The following is a 27,295-nucleotide window of genomic DNA, read 5'->3' on the forward strand; positions in this document are numbered from 1 at the left end:
AGTGGGATGGGGGGCTGGAAAACCATCGGGGGTGTTTGGGATGTGACCATGAGCCCTGCACAGGCCAGGGCAGTGGGGGAATGCAAGGCTTGCCAAGACAAGCTTGATGTCTATGTAGGAGATGGCTGTGACTTGCATAGCCTGGAATTCCTCCCCCGCTAATTAAAAGGAATGGGAAGAAGAGCACCGAGGAGCAAGGCTTGAGGAAACCTAACACTGCCATGAGCACGTGGGAATATTCCCAGCCTCTGGAGGGATCATGCAGCTGCCCACTGGGAGGAGTCCCATGAGGTGTCACCTCAGCTCCCCTCTCCCTGTGGATGGGGAATATAAATCAGATGTGAGCCCTGGACCAGCTCTGTGCTTGCAAATGAAGATTAAAACTAATACCATGTATTGATAATCTCCTGCCATAACTGCCAGTCTTTTGAGTAAATTACAGACCTGCTCTCTCATGACCAGCTTCAGCCCAAAAAGACTTGGACTTAAAATCTTTAAATATCCAAGGACAGTAACCAGTTTTAAATCATGAGAGACACACAAGAATTCTGATTTTGAAATTAAAAAAATCAGGAAGGCACCAGCCAGATAAATGAAGAGACTCTCAACAGGCAGCCCTGCTTGGCTTTGACTGTCACCCTGTCACCAAGACAGGCGTATTTTAAGCAGTGAGAACTGAAAGGGTTGGGGCCTCAAGAACAAGGAGGGCATTGTAAATACCTTAATTACTCAATTATCCTGGGTGCTCAACTAAACAAAGGAAAGCCTTTGCAATTTGGAGAGCGGTAATGGCTGTAAGATAAGGAGGCTCGGGATGTTCTCACTTCAGATGGCTGGGCCTTGGGATGGGCGGATGCACGGGAACAGAGAGATAAGGGAGTTGTAACAGCTGCCTCGAAGGACACGGCCTCCGTGATTGCAGGACTGAGTTTACGTAAGATACAGTGAGGAAGACTACAAACCGTCATCTGAAGACCCCCCCCCCTCCGACGCCCACCAGGGAAGATGACTGTGCATGCGGACATTTGCATACCTCATGTTTATGTAAATGAGTTCTCGGCAATCCTATGACTATGTATGACTTTAAGGTATATAGGCTCTGAAAATCTGCCAAATCGGCGGAGCACTCATGGTGGATAATCCCCAGTGCTGCAATAAAGAATAGAATGCCTGCTTAATAACACTCTAGTGTTATTGAGTTTTCTTTCGGACTCTTTACCCAGCTGCACCTAGCTTCCCACTTCGGTGAGGAAAGTCAGAAAGCAAGGGGGGTTTGGAGATTTCCGATATTTGTATCAGTTTTGGCAAGCCAGGCAGGAGACTCTTTGTCCGGCTGCAGGACTCCTGGGTCGGAGACTCCCTTGGCCGGTCCCGGAGACTTCTCTGGAGGGACTCTCCAAATTGGCGGATCCATGCTGGGACAGACAAGGACCACTGGTAAGAAAAGGCATTCTTTCTGTTATTGTTTTGGGACCGGTTATTTGGAGCTACTCAGAAGTCGCGGTTCGTAAGAACCCCGCCGGGTGGCATACATTTGCATGTACGATTTGTATTGATCTTCCGGTTAGTGCAGTCGTTCGTTTGTGCGTTTGTATTTGATTTTGGTTTACATTTGCATGTACGATTCGTATTAATCTTCTGGTTAATGCGGTCGTTTGTTTGTGCATTTGTTTGGTTACATATGCGTAGTAATACATATATGTTTGGTATACGTGTACTTGAAAATCTTTGAATAACCTACGTTGACATTTGTCATCTGGGGAGTAGCAGCTATGTTGTTGTTTTTGTAATCTGTGCACCTTTGTTCGTCTCCCCGAGGTTTTTTGGGGGGGCGAATGAATGTTTAGAGGAACATTTGGATTTAACTTGACTTTGTATCTGAACTTGTATGATTATGTGAGTGAGATGTACAAATACGTACGAAGCGAGTGCGGAGTCCGGATCAGCGGTTCTGATATCCCGCGAGGGAAACAGCCGGAGAAGGACGAAGTGATTGATACATGTGGGAACCTGAAATACTGTGTCTATAGTAATCGTAATTGTTGTCTGTGTGTGTAAGTGTTCGGGCCCCAGTCCCTGTCTTTGTGTTTTATAAATTTTTGAATGGGAAACCAGCAGGGTGCAGTTTTGAAAAAGAGCCCTTTGGGCTGCGTTCCAGCTCACTGGAAAGACATTGGGGGACCACCTGGAGGAAGTGTGAGCCATAAAACTTTGATAAAATATTGCAATCAGTGGTGGCCTTTATACAAGTTAGATGATGGAGAAAAATGGCCTTTTAATAGACCTTTGAGTTATAATACTTTGTCACAACTTATGTTATTTTTAAAAGGAAAGAAAATGGGATGAAGTGGTTTATGCAGATATGTTCTTTACTCTGCAGAATCACCCAGAGTGGCAAAAGGAAGCCATCTGCAGGACCCCAGAACCAACCACAGAAATGGAGACTGTCGTGCATGATTGTATAGAGACAATTGAGACTGTGTATGCAAGTAGACCAGACTTGAAGGAGGAGCCGTTGGAAGAAGCTGACCATACGTGGTATACTGATGGAAGCAGTCTTGTCAAGAACGGGGTTCGAATGGCTGGATATGCTGTGACCACCACAGACCATTTGGTGGAAGCAAAGTCCTAAGGGCACGTTGTCACAACGAGCCGAAATAATTGCTCTTATGAGAGCGTTGGAGCTTGCCACAGGACCACGAGTGAACATCTGGGCAGATTCAAAGTATGTCTTGGGTGTAATCCATGCCCATGGAGCAATTTGGAAAGAACAAGGACTCTTTTGTATGACTTTATGGTATATAGTCTCAGAAAATCTGCCAAATCGGTGGAGCACTCATGGTGGATAATCCCCAGTGCTGCCCAGCGCTGCAATAAAGAATGCCTGCTTAATAACACTCCAGTGTTATTGAGTTTTCTTTTGGACTCCTTACCCATCTGCACCCAGCTTCCCACTCCAGTGAGGAAAGTTAGAAAGCAAGGGGGTTTGGAGGTTTCCGATTTTTGTATCAGAACCAAGGGGTGTGATTGTTTCTTACACGAGACTGTACGCCTGCTTGTACTTTAGAACAAGGAGAAATCAGAGATCGCTTGCCCTCTGAATCTCTTTGGTGAACCGATACTCACATCTCCAAACCAAGGAGCTGTTCCCAAGCCAGCCAGGCCTGGGCCCACGCAGGAGCAGGCAGTTGGGGAGCGGAGGTGGGAGATTTGAGCGAGATGCTTTGTGCGCGCAGACCTGCCTTGGCAGCCCATGGCCAGAAAGGCTGGGTCCCTTCTGGAAACAAAGGATGCCTTTTGCTGGGTGTGTTGTACAGCAGAATTGTGGTGGCTTGTGTGGCTTTTAGCTCTCTGACCTTTATTTAAATGAAATGCAGAATAATTAGTATCTAAGTGGAGTTGTTCTCTCTCATTAGTGTGATTAAATAGATGGCAGAGCATTACTAAGTTCATTGTCAGAGACACTGTTGCTTAGTAATTTAAACTGCAATAATCTAATTATTCAGTCTTTTTTCCTTACAATGATTGTGGCTCTGTTGTTACAGGCACATTCACGGGCTTTGCATGCAAACCGCGACAACCGCGATGGCATTTAAAACATCAGGCTTCAGGCCCTGAGAAGTCATTCAGGGTAAAGCTGAGTAGGGGGAGCCTCCGGGACTCTCAGCTGTGTACGCCTGCATGAGATTTTTGGTGGTACAGAAACAGAAACCCGGAGCTATCAGGTGAGCTCAGGCTGTGGCCCTGTGAGCCTCCTCTGCTTCAAGGACTTGATGCATGCTCTTCCTCTGCCTCCTCAGCGGGGCAAGCAGCAGAAGTGCCCCTGTCACATCCAAACTAATGGCACACATTGCACACCAACAGAGATAAACTGTTTTCAAGCAGGGATGGAGGTGCAGTTAACGAGAGCCCCATCTATGGCTGCTGCGGCCTGCAAGCCAGGGAGCTGTAACGCCACCGAGGGCTAAGGGTGCAGGAAGAGGAAACCCAACCCACCCCGCATAGGGCTGGCACCCGGCTGAGGGTGCTGGGTGGGGGCCCGAGGCTTGCAGACAAGGCCGGGCACACGGCGGGGCCAGCTCAGGCGGAGGCGTTCGCCTTGCAAAGGTGGAGGCCATGTCCTGTGTTCACCTCGCAAAGCCGAGGTGTGTCCCCTGCGGAGGCCGGGAGCCACGTAGGGGCTGACTCTCCCCCCGGTCCTGCTTCCCAGCCCCGGACTCAACAGAGCAGGCCGGCACCGCCATCCCCACTTCCCCCCTGGGTTCCGGGGAAGGGGTGCGCGACCGGGCCGGGCTGCAGAGCGGGCACGGGCAGGCCCCGGGGGGCCGGGCCCGCCGCCCGCCCCGGCTCCCCTAGCAACAGTGGCGCTGGCGGCCGCCCAATCAGCGCGCGGCGGTGCGGGCCGAGCCAATGGGGAGGCGGGGGGGAGGGCGGGGCGCGATGGGGTGGGGGAGGGCCGGCCCCGCCGCCATTTTGACGTCTGAGGAACAAAAGAGGCGAAGCCGCTACTGGTGCCGGCCTGACATCAGGTAACTGGCGCGTCCCGCCGCTCCCCCGGGCCTGCCGGCCGCCCTGCCTGGCGCCGCAGACTCTCGGCGATCCCGCTGCCGGCCCCCCCTCCCCCGGGGCGGTCGGCTCTGAGGGGGTGGCCGGGGGCTGCCGCTGGCGTGTGGGGCGCGGCGGGGCTCTGCCTCTGCAGGCCCCAGCCCCGCCCGCCGCGGGAGGTCGGTGCCCGGACCGGCGGAGGCGGGGGGGAGGCGGGTGCCCGGCTTCCCTCTGGGGATGCTCGGCGGCGGCAAGGGGAGGGGCATATGCCCGGGCTCAGCGGGAAGGGGGGCACTGCCCTGGTTTCCCCCTGGGGGAGGGGGAGCGGGGCTCTGGCTTGGCGTCGCCCCCGGCGGATGCGGGTTCGGTCCGGGATGCGGGGGAGGGAGGTGGCGACGTTCCGGGAGCATCGCCGTTCGCACCCCGCATCGCGCTTCCTGCCGAGCCTTGGCCTCCGCCGTGGGGCTGTGCGGGGCGGCCGTGGGGGTTACCGGGGGGGCCGCAGGGGTGCGGCTTTACGTGGCTGGGTGACCCCGGAGCTGGTGGTCGCCCCTTGCTGTTACTCAGCAGTTCTCATCTGCCTGAACCATAAGCCCTTGGTTTTCCGTTTTGCCGGGGTGATGGATGTGCGGCAGGTTTGGCGGCTGTTTCGTACACCCGGTGATATTACAAAATGAAAAAGGTGCCTCGGGAGGCGTTGCGTAGCTGGCTGTGCTGCTCACGAATGCCCTTTTTCCGTGTAAAATGGAAATGCTGGTGCTGGCTTGTTACGAGCTGTTTTGGGCATCACAGGTTTATAATACCTTGTTAATGTAACGTGGCTTGGGGCCCTCAGGCTCTTAAACGAAAACACTTAGAGCTGAGGCTTTGGAAATCGGCATACTGCTTAAGAAAATAAATGTTATCGTTGTTGATAGAATAACAGCCTGCTGGTAGTTACACCCTGATATGTCCTTGGCCTTAATTCCGCTGTGGAAAGTGTGCGTGTTTAACGCTGGTATCTTTCCTGATATACGCTGGAATTTAATTGCCTTCTACTTCTAGCCTGTCTTTTTAATTTTTTGGCACAGTACCTTATGTGTCCCATATACTCAGGTGTTTTAGAAGTGCATCCAGTGCCATATGCTTTTTTTAGATTCATGAACATCTAAGGGGGCAGTTCTCTGTTAAGTATTGTAATTAGATTTTTGCTTTAATATTTAGTTCTGGAACATTAAAGCTGATGTGAGTTTGTTTTAACTTTTCAGTCAGATGGTGTGTTACTGATCGTTACTCAACACGTAACAGTGAAGTGAGAGTAGAGCAGTTCAAATTTGACACTTGTGAATAACAAGGTGAGGGTTGTTTTCACTTTTAAAAGTCTAAGAATTGGCATCTTTGCTCATAATGTTGCTTATATAAGATAAAAAGTAGTTGTAAAATTTAAAATTGTCTTTAAGTTGCAATTAATTTGCATATTTTCATGACTTATGATAACATTAAGGAATGGAAACTGCATTTATACACATGCATCCACACACAAATATGTGTATTTAAAAAATGTACTGATTTATTTGTTTACATTTGGACTGTTCAGCATCTTCCAGCTTGTTTTTACAATTTTTTCTTGATTAAAGTATATTACTAAATGAGGAAGGACCCAATGATTTAACTGCCAGAATTCAGGAATGTTTCTTCAAAAAAGAATAATTTTAAGTGCTCAGAGTGGCTTCTGGTTAAGGGTTGCAGGAAGGATTTTGGGGAAGGATTACAGCCATTCATATGTACTTGCTTGTAAACATTTCAGACCTTCAACTTGGCCAGGAAGCTTTTCCTAAATTTATGTTAATTCATTTAACTGAAAAGCCATTTTCCTACCTTTTCTGTCTTTGCTGTTTATACTTTTCTGAAGTAATAGTCTATTATCTTTGGTCATACAAGTGAGGTAAGCTTTATGTTGCTGTTTCTTCTTCACAAAAGGTAGATCTGAGCCATCATAACAATGTGGTATGGTAACTTGGGAAGGAGCGGGAAAACTGCATAGTGGTCAGCGATACGAATGCTGGGCTTTGTGCTCTCAAAAATTCTTTCCCTACCAGTTGCTTGCAAGGAAGACTTCAGATTTGTCAGGCATGCAGTTTTGAAAAAACAGGATGGGAAAATATGTTAAAGAAAGAAACTCTCAGCTGTCTGTCAGTGGAGGGGCTTCCAGCCAGGTCACTGGTACGGTGGTACTTTAATTGTTCTCTGATAAGCTGGGGAATGTGAGATGGTATTTTGGGGATGTTTTTTTCTTCTAAAAGGGTAGGGGAAGGGTATAAACCTTGTCATAACTAACGGTGCCTCAGTCTGTCAGTTATGGTGCTGGGGACACAAATGTCTGCCTTTTTGGTTTAGGACTCGGTGGAGGCAGGGAAGTGTATGCTGTCAGGTTGATGGTGAAAAACCTACTTCACTAGCAACAGGAATTCCACAAGGATATTGCATCTAAAGGGATAAGTTGAAGTAATTCTTAAAAATCTTTAATTCTTTACTGTCTGAATACTTTTAGTGAGTTGAATTAGATAAGGTCTGGGGGAATTCTGGAATAACTGCTTTTAAATGTCAGTTACTTCTGATGATTCTCATCTGATGGTGTTTGGAAATTGGGGGACCGCTCCAGCATTTCTCCAGGAGGTAGGAGCACTGCTCCCGCAGCCAAGTCGGTGCCTGCTTGAGCTCGGGAGCAGTTCCAGATCCAGAATAGGCAAAACAAGTGTCTCCTCGGTGACGCTTCTGATGCTGTCCTGCCTGGGGAGCAGCGACTCAGGTGGGAAAGGCTAGGGGCAAAGGCAGGGTTTTGATGTGAAGCTTGATTTGATGTGGTTTATAATAATGCAAAGCTGAGGTGTAGCTTCTTCCTTTTTGGTGTAGTTCATTGGTTTCCATAATACTTCTGCACCAGTGCCTAAACACAGAACTTGTTTAATGGGTAGGAACGTATTCCAAAAGTTCAGATACTGCATCAGAAGATTGAAAGGGCAGAAATTGACTTGTGACTAAAACTTTTTACTTGAATGCAATCTACTGCGCTAGCTGTACCCAGAAGTGTGGGGCTAAGAGCTAAGCTGTGGAGTTTGAAGCTTTACTAGGCTGATATTTGATGTTCATAATAATTCTTGTGTGTCTAGTGAGCATGGGCTAGAATGATTATCTGAAAGCTATCAGGTGTTTACACTGGTGTGTGGAAAAACTTGCTGCATCTCATTCAATTCATCCACTTATCAGTTGTTGAATTTGCTGATGCTTGGCTCGTCCCTGTTGGCAAGAAGCTGCGGTTGGTCTCCAGGCAACGCAGGTCCGGCTGAGCATCTCTGCCTTGCTTGAAGAGATGAAAATTTTCCATTGCGGGGAGAGGGTTTTTCCTCTCGCTAATTCTTTTATCTGGCTTTCTGTCTTGCACAAGGTTGTTTTATCTTTGAAACAATACAGGGATAGCTTTCAAATGTTCAGAGGCTACATTTTAGAGTTTTAAGGTATAATTGCAGATGTGCATTTCTGTAGCTTTTGTTAGCAATGTCTCATTAGAACGTTATTTTTGGGCCTTTCATAGTAACTACTTAATTTCAAAATAATTCTTTCTTCCCCCCTTTTACAAAAAGCTGTGTGACACAATATCATGTGCTGTAAGTAGCTAGAAATTTCTCCTCCTGCAAAGTCTGAAATACTGCAGACATAATGGAAGCAAAATTTTTTGTTCAAATGAAGGTCTAACGTTGGTTGTGTTTAATCGGGTGTTTAGGAGCTTGAAATCATCACTGAAAGCTTTTGCAGCTTCTTAACTTGTGTTAGTACTAAGTCTTTGAAGTCCTGACCGTGTCTCAGAAAGATGGGCTATGTTAGAATAAGGTAACAATAATCTTTGCAATAGTTACAGAAAGTCCTCTTTCGCTCCACTGGTTATGAGATATTTAATCTGCAGCCTTTGGCCACCCTGTGTCTGGATTGCTGGTGCGTATGGAAGATTGTCTATTGGAGATAGTTGGAACCAGTTAGTCCCCAGTTTTGCATTGTTTTACTGGAAAAAGAAAGGCTTGCTCATAAAATGGTTTTGGCCAATGAGAGTCTTGCTTTATGGAGGCAAACTCTGCATGTGCCATGATGAATGGTTGGGCAAGAGACAGCACAGGTGGGAGCTGGCTGGGAGCTGTGTTACGTGCTCATCAGCCAGTTAGTAGCCCAAACAGAACAGGTAGGTACTGAATTCAGGCAGTAGCCTTTCAGCTGTAGTGTCTTGCCTTGTCTCTGTGTTCTGTTCTGCTGTGTTGACATCCAAAAAGTTAGAAGAAACTGGGAAAAAAAAGGGATGACTTGTTGAAACTGGTTAGTGATGCCTCAGGTTGTTGAGACTTACAGTGAACAACCCCAAGGACAGAAGATACAATTATTAAGGCTGTTTTTCCTCAGAAAATCACACTTAAAAGAAGCAAGAGTTTGGGGAGTTTATGCCAGAATCTGTATTAGAGTAAGCAAAGCAAAAATGTTGATTTTATTTTCTTGAAGCACAGAGGACTTCAAGCATACCCAAATAGCTGTGCAGTGCTGTGATGCAGACATTTTCTACAGTGCCTGAAGCCTTATCAGGAATTATGGGTGCTGCCTAATTTTATGCTTATTGAAGATGACCTCTTCCTTTTAACATTTGCTCTTTTCCTTTTTCATATCTTTTTCCAGAAGAACGTTTTGGATATATGAGAATGTGATGGCAATTGATTTTTTTTTTTTTTTAAAGTGACTTCAATTAGATTATTGTAGTTCCTTGTCACAAAGGTAAGGAGTGAAACTCCTGACATGATAGGCATCATCTTGATGTGTCTGAGGTGTAAGCTCTTTTAGAAGATTGATTCCATTTAACTCAAGATACGAGGTTAAATTGATGGGTGGATGTGCTCATATGAAATAACTAGCATTGTAACTGGGAATCTGTTCAAGCTAACTTAAGAAAAAATTTGGATCTGGCTTACTATAACGTCAGTTTTCTGAAGAGACATCTGTGAATGTTAAAGTTGAGGGTATAGCTCTAGATGAGGAGGGAACAAAATGTTTTTGGAGAAGCGTTTCAGAATTCGTGGAAACAAGTAGTCCCTCAAGGATGAGGGGTAAATGAAGTAAATGCTGATGGAGCTGCAGTGACTTGTGTGGTGAGAGGAGGACTGTTTTCCAGTCCTGTTGAAACAAAACCTTTCACATATTTAACTGTTATTGCTGAATGGTGATTACTTGTTTTAAAGTGCAAATAATGATTTAGCATCACTATGCACGGTTTGGTTCCAAAAAAATAAAATGGTCTTTCATAAGCTTGGCTTCTCCTTGAATTTTTTTTTCCCTGACAGTGTGCTGCTTTTTAGAAATATAGAATTGGAACATGAGCACAGTGTGGATGGCGGTGCTATATTGCAGGGTTTTGTAGAGAAAATGGGGTTTTGGCAATCATCCTGTGTGAGTCTTCCCTTTTTGGTTAGTGATGGTTTCTCTTTGAAGGCAGTTGTGCAAACCACACTTGCTTGTGCTGTACAGTCACTGGCGGCTCTAAAAATTGCCTGTAAAGTAACAGATGTGTTTAAGGGAGTAAGACTTACTAGAGTTGTGTCACATTAGCTGGGCTAACAAAACTGGCTCTTTTGCATCATTAAATGTATTTCAGCCTGTGGGGGGGATGAGAGCAATACCACCAAGCTCCTGCAAAAGCTTCCCTTTATAGATAAGTGAAATTGGAAAGATTTTTTTCAAGTGGTTTTGTACTGCTGTTTGAATATGTAAACTGTATGAGATTAAATTAGATTAATTCTTGGACAGTGATTATTATGATGAGCCTATAATTTGCCCCAGATGATGTACTCTGAAATCACTGAAAGACGAAACATGAAATACGTAAATAATTTTTTTCAAAAAAGGCATTTGTGAAGTATTGTGCAGGTGTGCTTGTACAGAAGGTCCTTGTCCCTTTTACTAGGGAGAAACTGTGCTTGAAATGAATTAGATTTACTAGGGGAAACATTAATGACTTTCCCCTTGGTTTTGTTGTGCCACATCAGAGTCTGTCTTGTAAGACTCCTGTCCTTATTGCTCATGTCCTATCTGCTGCAGTTTAGCAAAGCAGCACAGTGAAATTATTCTTTTGTATTTTGGGGGTTTAAACTTCTATAATTGCTCAGTCATCCTGGAAGGAGCTGTATGTTGAAGATCTTAGGACCCAGTTATTTTCAAAACTTTTTAGTGTGAGAGTATGTAGGGGTCACTGAACCATATAAAGTCTTCCCTTTAAGATGCAAGTCTGGGTTGTGTTGTCTGATTTGAGATGTGTTTTCAGTAGTTTGAAATGTTTTGAAACAAATACAATTTAAAAAGATGTTAAGTGCATCTCGTGAACTTCAGCTGTTCTGGTGCAAAAACTGCATCTATCATGATCATCAGAAGTAAAGTCTTGGAACCTACACTTGAAGAGCTACAGTTAAAAATGTAGATGAGCATTTCAAGTCTGATGATTATCTCCTTCTGGGCTACTTTTCAACCAGCTTATACAAAAAGGGACTAAGCTTCTTGATTTGAAGTATGTTGATGGTATAGATTAATATATACATAAATGGGATGCGTGAAATATGTAACTGTGTTTTGGGCACCATTCTTCCTGTAATAGTTTATTTATAAATGATCTTTACTTTGTGCTTCTCTGGAAATTTTTGCTCAAGGAGTTAGACTGAATTGTAGGATTTGGGTATCTAAGCTTAAATTTAACAGTCTTGTACTGTGGGCTGCTAGTGCTAACAGTTTAAAAAGTATTGGGGATTGGGATTTCTGGAGGGAATACAGACGGACAAAATCTTTGTGTAGTTAAGTGAATGTGGCCTTTGAACAGGACTTGATGGTTGTTCTCTTGAGCAACTTCTCATATATGGCAAATTGGTCACAACTCAAGGGCCAGTCACAAAGATACCATGTTCTTTTATTGAGTGGCTAGAAATACAGTTCCCAAACGGCTAAATTCATGGGAATGAGAAAGGCATAGCCTTGGTTTTATTTTAATCTTAATGTTGGAATTTCTGAGGTTTTTGAGTAACACTTTCATGTGTGTAATCCACACAATTTAGCTCTTGCTGTCATATTTTCAGAAGATTAAAGGCTGAATGCTATTTTCATTTCGCCATGACAAAGGGCAGTATTGTCTTTTTATAGCAACTGGTGTTTTTAGCTGCTGGTGCCAGAATACCGTTTTAAGATGGATCAGTTTCTAAAGAGGAAGTTTAAGTAGCTTAGTTCTGGTGGTTCAGGTTTCTTAGTTTCCATGGCATTTTTACTTGGAAAAGAGGCTGGTTCTTAAATTATACAATCCCTGGAAAAACTGCATGGGTCAGAATTGCATGCTCTTTTCTGGCTAAATACGCTTAATAACCTGTAACTTGGCTTTATTTTAGTTCTAGGGAGATAAAATAGCTTTACTTGAGAGGTAAAACACTGGCATTTCTCCAGAGCTTTGTGTATGAGGCTGTTAAGCTTACAGATTACAAACGGTGTAGGGAAAGCTGAAAGCTCTTGCTCTTTAGGATGTTGAAGTATTAGTTGTACTGAGCACATAACATTGAGGTTTAAGAAATTGCAATGGAGGGATTTCTGTGCATGCTTCTGTTAAGAAAAGGCTAGAAGCTCTTGGAGACTGCCTTGGTTACTGCCTTGCTTCCCAAGGCAACAGGATTGGGAACTGTTTCTCCTAGTAATGTAGAGCTGGTTTAAGGAGGATAGGGATAATGATTGTGCGTGAAGAACAATAATAGAGCATTATGCAACTTCAGATTTTTTGTTTATAGTTTGCTTCATTAATAAGCTGTGCTTAGATAGATCAATGTTCCATAATTCTTAATTTCATCTGTTGAAATTGTATTCAAAAGTCTTTGATATTTGCTACCAGAGGTGGCTCTGCAGCTGTGGTGTTAAATTTACAGGTGCAAATGCATGTCTTAACCTGTGTGGCAGTGTTTGTTTCTCATAGTAACTACTGCTGTGTTTGGGTTATATTTAAAGGAAGACAAAGCTAGAACTCCATGTTTAGAGAGTAAAAGGAGACAGCACAAAAATGTTGCTGCTTTAAAAAATGTTTTGTGCTGAAAAGGTACACATTTCTATACCTTTGTCAGCATCTCAGTGCATCATCTTTCATTTCTATATTATAAACAAAATTCCTACTGGATAGGCCTGATTCCCTCTTTACAAAAAGTACAAAAAGTGATCTCTACAAAGGGTGCTGGCTTACGCTCTTGAAGTTCATAGCAGAACAAGATCTTGAATGTAGCACTTGGGAGTCCTTTGCCATTGTAGCCAATGTTGGACTGTCCTCCCTCTGCTTTCAGTGGAGGGGGAAAAAAGATTAGAGAAGTAGTACCTTTAGTTGTGACATACCTGACCTGAGGTCCTCAGAAGAACCTGTGCAGAATGTTTTTCTGCACTGTAGTTTTAAACTGCCTAGAGGGATTTTTTTTAATTATTTAGTGTTTTGGAACACTGTTAAGCTGTTAAATGTTTACAAAACTTTTGGAACACTTCATAAAAAAACGGAATACTATTTCAGCTGTTTGGCTTGTCATGTGCCAGTGACAGATGAGCTCTGGCACAGAGCATAGAATTTTCTTAAAATCTAATGCCAGTGGGTGTTATTCAATGTTATTGTTAAATTCCTCCAATAATACAGCAGGAAAAATGTACACCACTTGATACAGGGAGTTCCTGTAACTGGTAGGGAGAAGGGCAAGGGCTGCTGCTCTAATTTATTGAACTGATGGACAGATACTTTCCACCTGATAACAAGCATGCATTCTTTATTGGTGGGAATCCTTTGTTCACAGTCTAAGGTTAAAAATAGGATTAGCTTTTTACCCTGGTGGGCCAAGACTGCTATCCAGTTAGCTCTGTCACTTTCCCAAAGGGTTTTGCAGATGTGTTTTGTAGAAGCTTTGTGCTTGAGCTCATGTATAATTCTGGGGTCCTAGATTCAGTCTGTCTTGTGTGATAAAGTAAATTAATTTGAGGATTTTTTTTTCCTTTTATCTGGAGAAGTCCTTTAGTTTTTCTAGCCATTTAATTACTTTATATCAGCACTTTTAACAAGGACGTGGTTTCTTTTATCGGTCTAGCCCAAGCACTCTACATTCAACAAGAAGAATTTGCTCTTTTTTGGCTTTTTGTGTCTGTAGGTGGTTATGACAGACTCATCACTACAGTGCCTGACTCCCATCACCCTCATGATTTACCAGCAAAAGTATTTCTGCTTGGAAAGGGAGTGCACATGTAGTCTCAATATGTAGGTGCAGAGAAGTTGGTATTTTATTCTTGGATTTGTAAGTGTTCCTGCTGAGTATTTTCACAAAACCTCATGCTTACTCATCTCTGAGTACAAGTCATGTGGAGATAACTTAATGATTGTTACATTGATTGATTTGCTGCGGAACTTGAATAACCTTCACTTGTGTAGAAACTTACAGCTCAGCATCCTTTTTTTTTTTTTTGTCATCACAACCACTTGGTTTAAAGTTATACTTAGTGAAAAATAAGGGTTTTTTTCCACTCTAGTCTTTCTTTTAAAGTAAGCTCAGTGGAGTAGTTTTCTGAAATACATTATGGGTCTGGGTATTTCCAGACACTAGCCAAATTTGTTAGTGAATGTTGCAAAGACCTACAGCATGGTGTTGCCTTGTGTCATATTTTGTTCTTGCATTTAGGGAAAACAGAAAATGAGACAGCTACAAAGCAATGTGGTCACCTGTGTGATGCTTCCCCCCCCCCCCCCCGCCACTTGATGCTGTGGCACTGCCCCTCTTCCCCCCATGATATGAAAGCTATTAAATTTGCATTACTTGTAGCTTAGGGACAGGTTTTTTGTCAGTGCACTCTTGTACTAAAGATAAATTTTTTCCTTACAATTAGTTACCAGAATAAGTGTTTGCTTCCTGTAATCGTGCAGATTTTAAGGCTGCTCTTAAGGCTTTTTCCAAAACCATGGGATTCATATGAGCATGTTATTATGCAGGCTCTGTGTTTCTACTTTAATGAGACAAAAAGCTAGAAACTATGGTTTTTATTGCTTAAACTTAGTTACATTGTTACTGTTGAAGATATAAAAGGCTTCGAAAGTATCCTAGTGTGGGACTTGCAGTATATTTAGAGGTATAATGCATCTCCAAAGTTAGGAATCTTATTAACACAGTTGTGACAAGTGAATGCAGAGATCTTCTTTCTATTAACAATGAAAAACGTCTGTGGAACAGAGTTTGCTTCCTTATCTATATGCAGTTCGTCTTTAAAATGTAATTTTGTATTTCTGATGCTATTTTAAAGCAGCTGACTGGACACTAGAGAATTTGAGCATCTCCATTCTAGTCTTAAGAACTTCTGGAGCAGAACACACCAGAGTAACTTCAGTTCATGAGCCAAGCAGCAACTAAAGTGAATGTTAGAAGCAATCTCTTGCCAATATTAGACTGGGCAAATTTGCTAATAAAATAGTGTTATGTGCAGAGGAATGGCATTGGTTTTCATCAAAATGAATCACAAGTTGTGCAAGAACTTTGAGCCTGAGCATGTTTAACATATCTAATGTTTTTAATATTCTGATGTTGCATCCTCTGCTTTGTATTTTGTGTTCTTTGATTCAAGGAATATTCTCTTTGTGCATTGTAATGACTTACCAACTCAGACCTGAGGTGCCTAATTTTGTGCATGAAACAGGTGGTAGGCTCTCACAAGCATACCATGCACTTTCCACATTGATATTTGCATGTTCCTGTGTTCTTTCTCAGCCAGTATTCATTTCTTCCTGAGTACTGAGTATTCTTTGGGTTGAAGCAGCTTTCTCTTTGGCTTCTCTAATGGGTCACTGCTACTCTTTTCTTTTTTTTTTTTTTTTTTTTCTCCCTCCTGTTGTCTGTGCTATTCCTCTGTCCCCTCGGAACCTTGGGAAGGGGCTTAGCTTTGTCTGGTCCAGCGGGGTTATCACATCCTGCAGCAGCTCTGCTCTGCAGGTAGCTACCCTCTCAGCTTGCCCTTTGCACTGCCCAGTGAAGTGAGAAAAGGACAGGCAGAAAGCTTTGCTGCCTTGCTATTTCTGTCACTGTAAAGCTGATTTATGGCTATTTGGAGCTTGCAGATATTGACCACACAAAGTAAATGTCTGCATGTGAGAGAACCCAGTTTGAACAGATTGCTTAGGCAGGCAGCTCTGCATCAGTAATTCTGCTGTTACCAAAGGTTTGGGAAAAGGTGTTGTTTTTGAGATTGTTATGAAGGAAGGAGCTGCTGCTTAGTTGAGAGCTGTCCTCTCCAGAGGATGTGTTTGTTAATGCAATTATGTATGGGACTAAGTCGAGAATCTGTAATGACATCAAATACCTTCCAAAGAATGCTGTCACCTGGGATTAATATTAAAAGTCTGAAAACATGAGTTCACTGCTGTGTTCTTTCAATGGTCATTGTCACAAGTGGATGAGAACAAGATGTCTGTACATGTCACTTCTGTTTTACAGATTTGGATTTTTAAACATCTTTTGCTGCTTTCTGTAAGAATGACATGGCTCAAGCTATTGTTACTGTGTCTAGATGAATTTTTATTTGCTTCCTTCAAGTTATGTCAGATTTTTCTCTTAAAATGCTTGACATGTGAAGGAATAGTACATCTGCCTTATTTTTGCTGATGTGTCCTTTGAACAAAAGATCTTAACCAAAGGCACCTAAAAGCATGTAGGAGGGAAAGGGCAGGGTATGCTGAGCCTGCATTTGGTGTCTGGGAAAACTGCCTAAAACAGCTGTTCTGTGCTCGCTCTTGCTCAGAGAGCATTGAAAACAAACTGGGTGTAGAATCGGAGGAAAGACAGTGAACTGTATTGTGCTTATGCTGGTCAACATCAGTGCCACTTGAAGCTGTTGGTCTTAGGTTAAAGTTTTTATTTCTAAGGAAGTGGAACCCATTTGACATACTTGGGAGGTTGTTTATGGAAGTAAGGTATTTATAAATGAAACAGTGCAAAGCATTTCTGATGGGCATTACAGTTGTGCTCCAGGTCCTGTTGTTAATCTGAGTGGCAAGATTCCAAGATTCCAAATATTAAGTAGAAACAAAATGAGGAACAAGTCCTGATTGTAGCAGTAATGTTAAAGCATGCAGCAGAAAAAACCTTAAGATCTTACTCAAAGTTTTTTTGCAAGGGAGAACAACTTCATTGGATGAAAATAAACTGAATTTATTAGGTAAACAATGCTGCTTATCTTGAAAGGCTGAAATATATTAATTGTTCCAAGTGCAAACTAAAACCTCTGGATTCATTAAAATCTAAATTACTGACAAGATTGTGCGGGCTTGCTGCTGCATTCTTGAGCACAGGTGCTCTGTCATGTATGCAGTATAGGTTTGTAAGAAGGCAGTAGATTGCTTTGCACAAATCAGGAGCTTGGTTAAAGGCTTTGTGAAGGAACTCCTTACTGACACTGTTCAGCTGTCCTCTTGTACACAGTTTTATACTGCATAGCTGTATTAATACAGCTTTTTCAGCAGGGGCACGTACTACAAAAATCTCATAGTAGAAACAACATGTGGGAGTTGCACTGTGGTTTTTGGAAGATAAAACCAGAAGGAGAGCTTACTTCCACGGGCACAGTAAATTCATCTTTTCTTTTTTGAGTTTCCCACTTCATCTCTGATAAATTGACATTTGCCTTGTGGTCATGCATACTGCGTCTGCTGTGTTTGACTATAGATGTTTCTAACATTTCTCTCTCAAAAAAAAAAAACCCAACCCTGCCTAAATATTTCATAACTGATATTTTTATAATATCAGAGCTATAAAAAACTTGTTTTGTTATCCCTCGAATGGGAAGTTACACTGTGTGATGTGCTGCCAGATCTTAACTTTTTCAGGAAGTGCTGCAGTAGCATGAGTAGTGCTGTCCAATTCCGTGCTTGGCAGTTCCACTGCTGAGTGAAGGTGGTGCACCATGTGCAAGTGTTGTCCAGACCACTTGGGCATATATGAAAGCAAACAAGTTGAGCTGCTGCTAATGAGCTCCCTGAAGATGTGTTTGGGTAAACAAGGTGGTGTGCATTGTCTGTGTTGGAGGTGCTGTTTGCTAGAGAGTCATTTCTGTAGTGTACACATCTTCTAGGCTTAACTCCTGATGCAACTCTGCTCCGATGCAGTAGGACTAGGCCTAACTAGGTGTTTGAGGTTAAGGGATGTTGCAAGGTACTTTCTAAGTTTGAATTGCTGCAGCTGCAAATCCGTGTCTCTACATTGGGGTAATTAGGAAGGCAGCCACAGAATGATAATGCTGTCTTGGAAAGAGTGGCTCTTGTAATGCTGACGTACTGTGATGCTGCTAAAAGTGGCTGTGCCAGCGTAAGGCTCTGTCACCACTAGATCGTGTACATACGTAACTGTGCCTCCCAGTGAAAGCCGACACTCTTCTGGCTTTCCCTGGGAAATTCCAGAAGACTGGAGGCATTGTTTGCTCTAGGAAATCCTGATGAAAACTCTTGAGACTTGTAAAATGACTGGTGCATTATACAAATACAGACTGATGCTTAAAATTTCTCTAATAGAAAATGGAAGCAGCTCTCGGTCAGAGCTTACCGGAAACTAACGTGGCTGCTAAGTGTGCGATTGTGGAAAGGTTGAAGTATGTTACGTACCTGAGTAGTATGGCCCTGCACGGAGCGGGTTGTACCGTGGGGAGCCATGGAGCAGATCTGTGACTCCAGAGCACTAACAGTGCCACCTCCCGACTGCGGTAGCTGCGGAGGCGCATGGGGCTGCCTGGTATGTGAGGTCAGGCCAGGGTACACGGCTTTCCACGCTGTCTGGGCACCGCAGTGGGGCTCAGCTTGGCTGTAGTTAAATAGGTCTTTGGAAGTGTGTCCTGGGTGGAACTGAGAGGCTTTTACCTGTGTGTCTCGAAGTTATCAAGTTGTTGGTGTTGAGGTAGATGAGAAACTTCTCTGGGAATGCAGTAGCTGCATTATGAACAATACCAGGAAAGTAGTACAAATAGAGATGGCAAGTTACTGATTTTGCTTTAATCTTAAAATATAAATAGAATATCAGAAGAGAGTATTGTTTCTGGGAAGTACTATTCCAGATTAAATTTTACATACTCTTGCAGAAGAGGGCCTGAGTTTTGTTTTCTGTATTAAGTAATTCATTAAAAAAAAAAAAGCTGGTAACTTTTTGTCAAGTAAGGCTCTTGAAAGAAAGGAGGGGGGGGGGCGGGGGGGGGGAAAGCTGACTGGTGTGCAGTGAGTAAAACTCTATTGATCTGTTATCCCTTGGTGCAGGTAAACATTCCGGAAGCTGGAGTTCAGTTAATTGACCTGTTGTTTCTTTAAGCAGTTTAGTTGTTTAATTCAATTAATGCCCTTACGTACAGGGCATGCTGTAGGCGTCTGTAGTTGTGCCAGCGCTGCTGCTTTAAGCCCGCAGGTCTTTGCTTTTCCAGTTAATGTAAAGCTGTTAAATATCTAAGGAGGACAAATAAAAATAGACCTGTGACCTAGAACACGTTGTAGTCACTTTGAGTTAAGTGCATTATTGTTCGTGTAATGATCTTCAGACAAAATAAGTACGAGGTTGTTTTTAGCTGCAAAAAGTTAATCATTAAAGCTCGGGTCTAAAATTAGAGCAACTCAACTTAAAAATTTACTGGAAGGTGCAGACCAAGACAGTCATGTTCTGGTTTTTAGCTTTGCTCCTTTAATTGCGTGTTGAAGTGCGGGTTGGGTGGAGCTGGAGGGTGGCCAGGGCCGGGCAGTGCCCGGGGTGCCGCCGCAGCCCCCTGGGTGCACATGGCACGGGACACTGCTGGATTTACACAAAAACAAGTTCTTGGAAAATGGCTTATTAGCATTATGGTTTTCATCTGAAAAGTTAGCGTCTGTGTGATATTTGGAATATCGGACGTGTTTTGTCTGGAAGGGAGGAATTTAAACTTGGTTTTAATTACGGATTTCTCTGGCTGCCCTGGGACGGGCGCGTTAACCTTCAGCGCGCCGGAGGGAGGGACCCTTGGGAACGCTGGTGCGTCTGGCTCCGTGAGCGGACGCTGGAGGGCGTTAGGCGTTAGGAGGGCTTACCATCAATTTTTTATTTTTTAATTAAAAAATAAAGCCAGCCGTTTATCGCAGCTCGCCCTCTGACCAGCGCCGATGCGCATGCGCCCCGCCGGCCTGTCCGCCCCGCCCCGCGGCTCTCCCATTGGCTGCGGCGCGCTGAGGGGCGTGTCCGCGGCGTGTCCGCCTGGCTGCGCCCCGCGCTCACCCGCAGTCGCTCTCTTGCGTGAAGCGGGCGGCGGTCGGGTCCGTGCTCCGCTCCCCTCGGCTCGGAGGAGCCGTCGCGGCCGGCCCTGCTAGCGGCACCGGCTCTCGGGCTTGCTTACCCAGGCGTCAGCGTGCGGGGAGACTGACGGCCCGGCGCTCTCTTGTGTTTGTTTTAACAGACTTTTGAATCGGAATAAACACCTCAGGTCTCGGAGGCTTCTGGCTCTGAACTGCCTTCACTACTGTTGTCGGCTTCTGTCTAATGTGCTACAAGGATGAGCCCAGCATTTGGAGCCATGGAAGTGGAGCACTATTCCAAGGGAGTGCTGCTCGAACCTTTTGTCCACCAGGTTGGGGGACACTCCTGTGTCCTCCGGTTTAATGACAAGACCATCTGTAAACCCCTTATTCAGAGGGAACACCAGTTCTATGAGACTCTCCCAACAGAAATGCGTAAATTCACTCCACAATATGAGGGTAAGTTACCAAACCGTAGGGTGACATTGGGCTTTTTTCTTCTGTAAATACAGGTGTGCTGTGCTCTCTGTTACCTCTGAAATCTCTTCTGTGTGGAAGAGATTTTAGGGTTTTCTTTTCATGTATTTTGATGTTGTCTGAGGCAGGCTGTGGAGATGCAGGGTGGAAATGCTTGCCAAGTTGGTGTTTGGGCTGACTAACAGCATTAGAGTAGAGCAGCTCTGCTGGTGATAGCCCATATATCTCCCTTAGGCACAGGTAAGTAGCTAACAGCTTGTGAATGTTGTCAGTAATTCTCTGCTGCTGCTTTTGTGGATTTCTAAATATTTTTTTTTTACCACTTGTTTGTTTACGGGGATTTGGTAAGATTGGTTGATAGTGTTTTGTGTAAGGTTAGTTGTGGTCTCATGTTTTTGGGTTTCTTCTCTGACTCTCATTTTGATCACAATAAATACGTGTCAGCAAGGTGTCTTGTGGAATATTTGCAGTGTTGTTTCGACCATTAAGGAAATGAAAATTCATGGCATTTAGGCAGGCAAGGATCAAGTCGCTGATGAGGCTGAGTCAGATGTTACGTAGGAGTGGAAATTCCAGTTCTCCTAAGCATTGTGCTAGTTAACAGAAACGCTTTTCTTTCTCTTTGCTATTCCGTCAACTGCTGCCTGGTGATTAATAAATAATGTCTGAAGCACTTTTTAAAGTGGAGTTGCTTTTTAAAGCATGTTGATTTTAACAACCGTAAGGGTGATGAAGTTTTGCATATTGTTTGTGAAACTGGCGGAAGACTTCAGAGGAGACGTTTCAAAGTTAACACTCCCTGCATGCTTACAGAGACTTTTTAACATGTCTAACCACAAGTTCTGTTGGACTGGAAGAAAATGTGATCTTTGAATGATACTTTTCAAAATGTAATAGAACAATTGTACTAGTGTATATGGATTTTTGGGGAGCGTGGGGAGGGATTTAGGGGTAAAGGGCCTCACTTGGTCCGTCTCATGTTATTTTTTTTCCAGGGTAAAGCCAAATGCCATTTGCTAGCTGATTCCCCCCTTCTTTCCTGTTGTCCTTTCCTTTGTGGCAGCAGGACTGTCAGTCAGAGCTTCTGTGCTCCCTGCCCCAGCTACTGTAGGTCTGAGAGCCGCCTGCCCAGCTCAGAAGTGCCAATCTCTCGCCGAGACCTCTCCCCTCTGGCCTAGTGATGAGCTGCAAGAACTGTGCAGAGTGATTGATATGAGAATAAAGAGAGAGGACTGAAAAATAAAATAAACAATTCAGACAATTGTTATGGCTTCTTCATTAATCACTGAAACTTGCTAATGTAGCACTGAGCGCATCTCTGTCAGCGCTCCACTAAGACTCTTAAAATGCAGTGCAGTGCTCTGGAGACTCTTGAGGGGAGGATGAGAAAAAGAAACGCTTTCAAGGTTCACCATGTTTCTCTACCACAAACAGAATTGTTTTGTACTGCATTTTTGTTACTTATTTCACAAGATTGCTGCATAACCAGTATCAATAAAATACATTCCGAAAAGGAGAAGAAAATGTATAATTAAACGTGGTGATTCTAAGTGGAAGCTTTTGGACTAGTTTCTATTGTAATGTGACATTTTCCTTGTTTTGCTCTACTTGCAAATCTTTCCTTTCCTCTGAGGATCTATTAAACAAATCTTGTTTGGATAAGTGCTTTTTGCTTTGCTGTCATGCAAAACTTAAAGCTTCTGGTGTGAGGGGTTTTTTTTGTGCAGGTTGCTTTTCACTGCAAGATGTTAACCAATGTTTTACATCTCGCTTAGGGTCAGACCAGTCAGGTTTTTTAAATTAATAAAAATTTTTATTAATTGAAATTGTCTCCTGTTATTATTTGATTCTTACTTGACTGCATCAGAGAGAGAAAAGAACCTTTTGTATCATTGCTTTGTCAATATGATAAATTGTCTTTTGTGAGGTGTCATTTTTGTCTAGGTCTTTTGATATTTGTTAGGTTGGCAGATGAGGTTTGGCCTGTGGCAAGATAAAAACTAAGGACCAGGGTAAGAGAAAAAAACCCAAAAGTTGCTATATTCTTAGTGTAAAATCATGTGTTCTAAAGGGCTTGCTTGTCACTTCAGCAATTTATAAACATCTGTGTCCTTTCTCTCTTCAGGTGTGGTGTCAGTGAGCTTTGAAGAGGATGAAGATGGAAATTTATGTCTAATAGCATATCCATTAAATGGGGACCACGATAAGTTAGAAAACTTAGATAATTCTGACTGTGAACCCAAAAGTAAGCTGTTGCGATGGGCTAACAAAAAGACAATGTTGTTAGAAAATGAGAAGATATCTAAGGAATGGGTCCGACAGCACAGGAAAGAGGAAAAAATGAAAAAGTAAGTTTGATAGGGGGAACTGGAATGCAGACCACTGAAGCATAACATTTTTTGCTGTCAAATTAGGATCTGGTCTCTGGGATTCTGGAGAATTCTCCAGAACTCTTAACTTTCATTTTCTTTTCTTTTGCTTTTCCTGACCTCTTCAGTGCAGACAGGTTCAGTAGTGAAACTAACATGTCCTCAGCCCAGTAGTGTATTGAGTCTTTTCATTATTTTTTTTTGCTGTGGTCAACTGAAAAAGGTTTCCCAATGTTATTTTTGAAGCTTGTGCAAAAAAAAAAAAACAAACACACCCCACCTGCAGAAGCACAATGGTTGTATAAAACCAAAACAAAACCAACTTTGGTGTTACTATATATGGCATCTTTTTGTAGGAATCCTGCTTTATCCCTGTTAGTGACACTTTTCCCCTCATTCATTTATGTTAGTTGTGCCCACTGTAAACTGTCAGCTGTGATGTATTGTGTTAAAAACAGTGACCTTAGCAAAGGATAAATCTTAAAGCATATCGCTGCTTCTTGCATTACTTTTATGGAAGTAATTCACACGGGTAAAGAATATATAAGTTGAATTACTACATGTTTTGTAACATATTTGGCTATGTGTTAATTTATATTCATATGGAAGTAGCTTTTTAAAGGTTCAAATATTGCTGATGGGCAACTTGTCCAGTTATACAGGAAGCAAAATAAAGCTTATGCTAGCTGTTGGTGAAGGCGAGCAAAATAGTTTGTAAAGTTAAATCCACTGGCAACCCCTTTAAAGTGCTTGTTTTTCTACTTGACCTCTAATTTGCTACTTTGTTCTGTCTTCTAGTCACAAACTGGAGGAAGAATTCGAGTGGCTGAAGAAATCTGAAGTCTTGTATTATACTGTAGAGAAAAAAGGAAATGTCAGTTCACAGTTTAAACACCATAATCCTTGGAGCATGAAATGTCACCAGCAGCAGTTACAGCGAATGAAGGAAAATGCAAAACACCGGAATCAATATAGTATCCTTTCCTGAAAGTACCTCGTAACAACGGAATGAGTAGGGCTCTGCTTTTTATTTCTTGAACATGCTAGGTAAAAGTACAGCACAGGCTTAATCCAGAGAGACTGTCTGAAGCTGTGATTTACGTGCTGACTTTGAAGGGGTGGCCAGCACTTTCCAGAACACAGGCTTTTCCAGCATGTAATAAAGTAGCTAGGCTAGGAAATTCAGATAACTTAATTCAAGTCTACAAATTGTGGATTAGTTAGTGGAAAGGTTTTACAGCATACTGTGTTTGGGATCTTCCACAAAAAACAGTTTCCTAAGGAAGCTTTCAAAGGAGAAGAGTTCTGTCACTGTTACTGTTTTCATATTGGTGATCTTAAAAACTAGCATCATTTTTCCATTTTCAGCAACTTATTAAATATAGAGGATATTCCAGTGCCTGTAGTTGTCTGTTTCTAGTAGTCTCTTTTTAGTGAGTTTTTTTGATAAAGAAAAGCTGAATGTAAATGGTCATGTAGGATTGGAGCATGAGAAACACACAAACGGTGACTGAATCCATGAAAGCTGAAGCGCACAGTTTTGTGCTCTGGAACCGTAGGCAAACATCTCCACCCTGTGCATTCTGTGGAAAAAGAGACCTTGCTGTATGCAGGCTTGGATGGAACCGATACATCCTGCAAGATATTAATATCTATATATTTAGGTAAACAAATTCCTCATGTGGGAGGAGTTTCAATTAATGGGTTATGAGAACATCTCTGACTAATAAACTGTTCAAAATGATAGAAAGCATTTCGTGGCCGGTATCCTTAGCATTTCACTGTAGATGATTATTAAATTACCTAAGTAGCGGGGTGTGGTATCTCTGGAACAGTATTACTACAGGTGTTCTGAAGTGCTTTTTAACTAGTGTGTTTCAGAGGTGGTGTGAAAATGTTTTTGAATGGTAACTGAAGCACACAGGAAATAACTTCAGAATTCTAAGTCTGTGCCTCAGCTGCCAGATTATATTTCTATATGTCCTTGGTTACTTTTTTTTTTCACTTAATGTGGAAATTCACCTATCTTCTGTAGAGACCAGTGAAACTGGAACTAGATATCCACTCTGCTTTATGCCAAGTTTATGTAACTGTAATTTTTTTGTAGGCTACTATATAGAGGGCATGTTTTGGGTGTGCTTAAAGTTAAGACTGTGGCACTATAAAATCTGTGATAATGGTTTTAAAACCTGTGTTCCTCATTGTGAGGATTGTTCCTTAACTAAGCAGAATTCATTTTGCTGGAAAACCTAACATCTCGATACGAAGTACCGTGTGTGTTGGACCTTAAGATGGGAACCCGACAGCACGGAGATGATGCGTCAGAAGAGAAGAAGGCGAACCAGATTCGCAAGTGTCAGCAGAGTACATCAGCTGTCATTGGAGTCAGAGTTTGTGGCATGCAGGTGAGAGGAAAACTCATTACATGTAGGGCAACAGACTTGCACCCATTTCTGTTAGTGGGGTTTTTTGCTTATATAGTCACCCCATGCGTTGCTATCCTTGAGATGCTGTGCTTCATTTCCTTCAGTAAGGGGAATGAGGCGTTTTGGGTATCACTTATCAGTTGAAGGTGGCAGCATCTGCAGGAGCAACCTGCAGCATGCGCTGTGCATCAGTGAGTGCGTTCTCTGAGCACAAAAACAGTCTCCTGCACAACAGCAGCAATTCAAAACTGTGTAGTAAAATGACTGATTTGATTAACACTTCAGGATGGCGTAAGAAACAATTGAAAGGAGGGTCTGTCAGTACATGCATTTTGAATAAAGCATGTGGAAATTTGCCAGAATATTAAGAAGCAATCGGTTCTATCTTGTAGACTTTGAGAAGCCACAGATCTTTCACTGCTTAAAGTAGACTTGTTGCGAAGTGCAGACAAGAAGTGGCTTGGTAAATGCGATAAGACTCATGGTCAAATAAGGATATAGCGTTGTGTGGACTTTCACCCGAGTTTTTTGTTTACTTGTTTCTGTATTCCTAGAGTGACAAATGGGAAACAACTTGTTTGTATTTGAGGCTTTCCTGAAGCCTTTCTCCTCCCATCCAGTAGATTCCAGGAATGCCAGCAGTGTTTGCTAGGACTTGTTCCACATCATGACCACTGGCATGTTTGGTGTTCAGCTCACTGTTTAACTTCGGAGAAAAGCACGGGGCAGAAATGGAAGTGTGGGAGCTGCCTTTCTAACCAGTGTGGTGGGATCTGGGCGGTGCCTGCTCTTTGGTCATCTTCCAGTATAGACCTGTGCTGGGAAACAAGGAGGAACTTTGGAGGCATATGCAATCCTTACTTGACCCAGATGTTTAGGCATTATTGAGCTGTGTGGTGTATAGACTACTCTCCTACAGGAAGGCATCTTCCTGCAGGAGCATCTCTGACTTCTTTAAATACAGAGGATTATGGGGCACACCTTTGTTTTATATGGGAGTGTGTGCTGTCACTTGGAGCTCAGCATCCTGGGAATCAATTGGTATGCCTGTGAGCAGAGGCAGATAATGAGCCGAATGAGTGGCTGTGGTACAAGTTGTAGCTTGACTTTGGAGATCTTGGCCGCAGCTTTCCTGATCTCACTTAAACTCCTCATTCCCTGGTGGAAAAGCTCAAATCTAAATCGAAGGAATTTTCCATTTCCTCCATGCCTCCGAGTTCCATAGGCACTGCTGGGTCTATTTTAAGAGAGCAGCATGTCATCTTGTAAAAGCTTTCTGTAGCATGTCTTTTCCCCTCTTTAAGGCTTTGTGTCACTATTACCAGCAATTTTAACTATTCCTTTTCTCTTGTCTTGTGTTTGTATACGCAGGTCTACCAGGCAGGCACTGGCCAGCTAATGTTCATGAATAAATACCACGGAAGAAAACTCTCAGTCCAAGGATTTAAAGAAGCACTTTACCAGTTCTTTCATAATGGCAAATACCTGCGCAGGGAACTCTTTGAATCGGTTGTTAAAAAACTGACTGAACTCAAGTCTGTCCTAGAGAAACAAGAGTCTTACCGCTTCTATTCGAGCTCCTTGCTGATCATTTATGATGGAAAGGAAAGGCAGGAAGTTGCTGTCGACTCAGACCCAGAGGACTTAGAGGACCTTTCGGAGGAATCTTCAGATGAGTCGGCAGGAGCATATGCCTACAAACCAACTGCTAGTACTGTTGATGTCCGTATGATAGACTTTGCCCACACAACCTGCAAGTACTATGGAGAAGATAGTGTGGTGCATGAGGGCCAGGACACGGGTTATGTTTTTGGACTTCAGAATTTAATAGATATTATTAAAGAAATAAGAGACGAAAGTAGCGAATAAACAGTGTGAATGCGAATCAGTGGAAAGCACTATTGTGACTCTTTGTATTCCAAAATTACTGGCCACTTTCTGGTGGTAAGAATCTTTACAGGCTCTGCAGGGATGGTCCTGTCAGAGTCAGACTTGTTCAGAGGGCATTTACTTAAATTGGTGCTGAACCTAGCACTGGCAAAACTTGGTATCCTTATTTATTTTAACTTTCTTAAACATTCCATATTTGATTACTCAGATACCTCTGTTATCCCTGTGTGTATACGTTCCAATAAAATTCTTTTTGTTCATTGTAA

The 27,295-nt window shown here is 42.9% G+C and overlaps 1 protein-coding gene across 2 annotated transcripts; it reads left to right on the forward strand.

The window, feature by feature from the left end:
- The first annotated feature begins 4,442 nt into the window (after positions 1-4,442).
- On the forward strand, positions 4,443-27,295 carry IP6K2 (inositol hexakisphosphate kinase 2). 2 transcript variants are annotated; one of them, XM_068408880.1, is made up of 7 exons: positions 4,449-4,529; positions 5,793-5,879; positions 20,029-20,326; positions 22,470-22,692; positions 23,512-23,687; positions 24,943-25,118; positions 26,511-27,295. In XM_068408880.1, the coding sequence occupies exons 3-7, from the start codon at positions 20,125-20,127 to the stop codon at positions 27,006-27,008; spliced, it is 1,275 nt and encodes a 424-aa protein (XP_068264981.1). In that variant the 5' UTR covers positions 4,449-4,529; positions 5,793-5,879; positions 20,029-20,124; the 3' UTR covers positions 27,009-27,295. The 2 variants fall into 2 exon arrangements, with proteins under 2 accessions (XP_068264980.1, XP_068264981.1); XM_068408879.1 differs by lacking the exon at positions 5,793-5,879 and having other exon boundaries at positions 4,443-4,529.

This window comes from Nyctibius grandis, chromosome 10 (genome assembly GCF_013368605.1).
Source record: "Nyctibius grandis isolate bNycGra1 chromosome 10, bNycGra1.pri, whole genome shotgun sequence".
Lineage (NCBI taxonomy): Eukaryota > Metazoa > Chordata > Aves > Nyctibiiformes > Nyctibiidae > Nyctibius > Nyctibius grandis.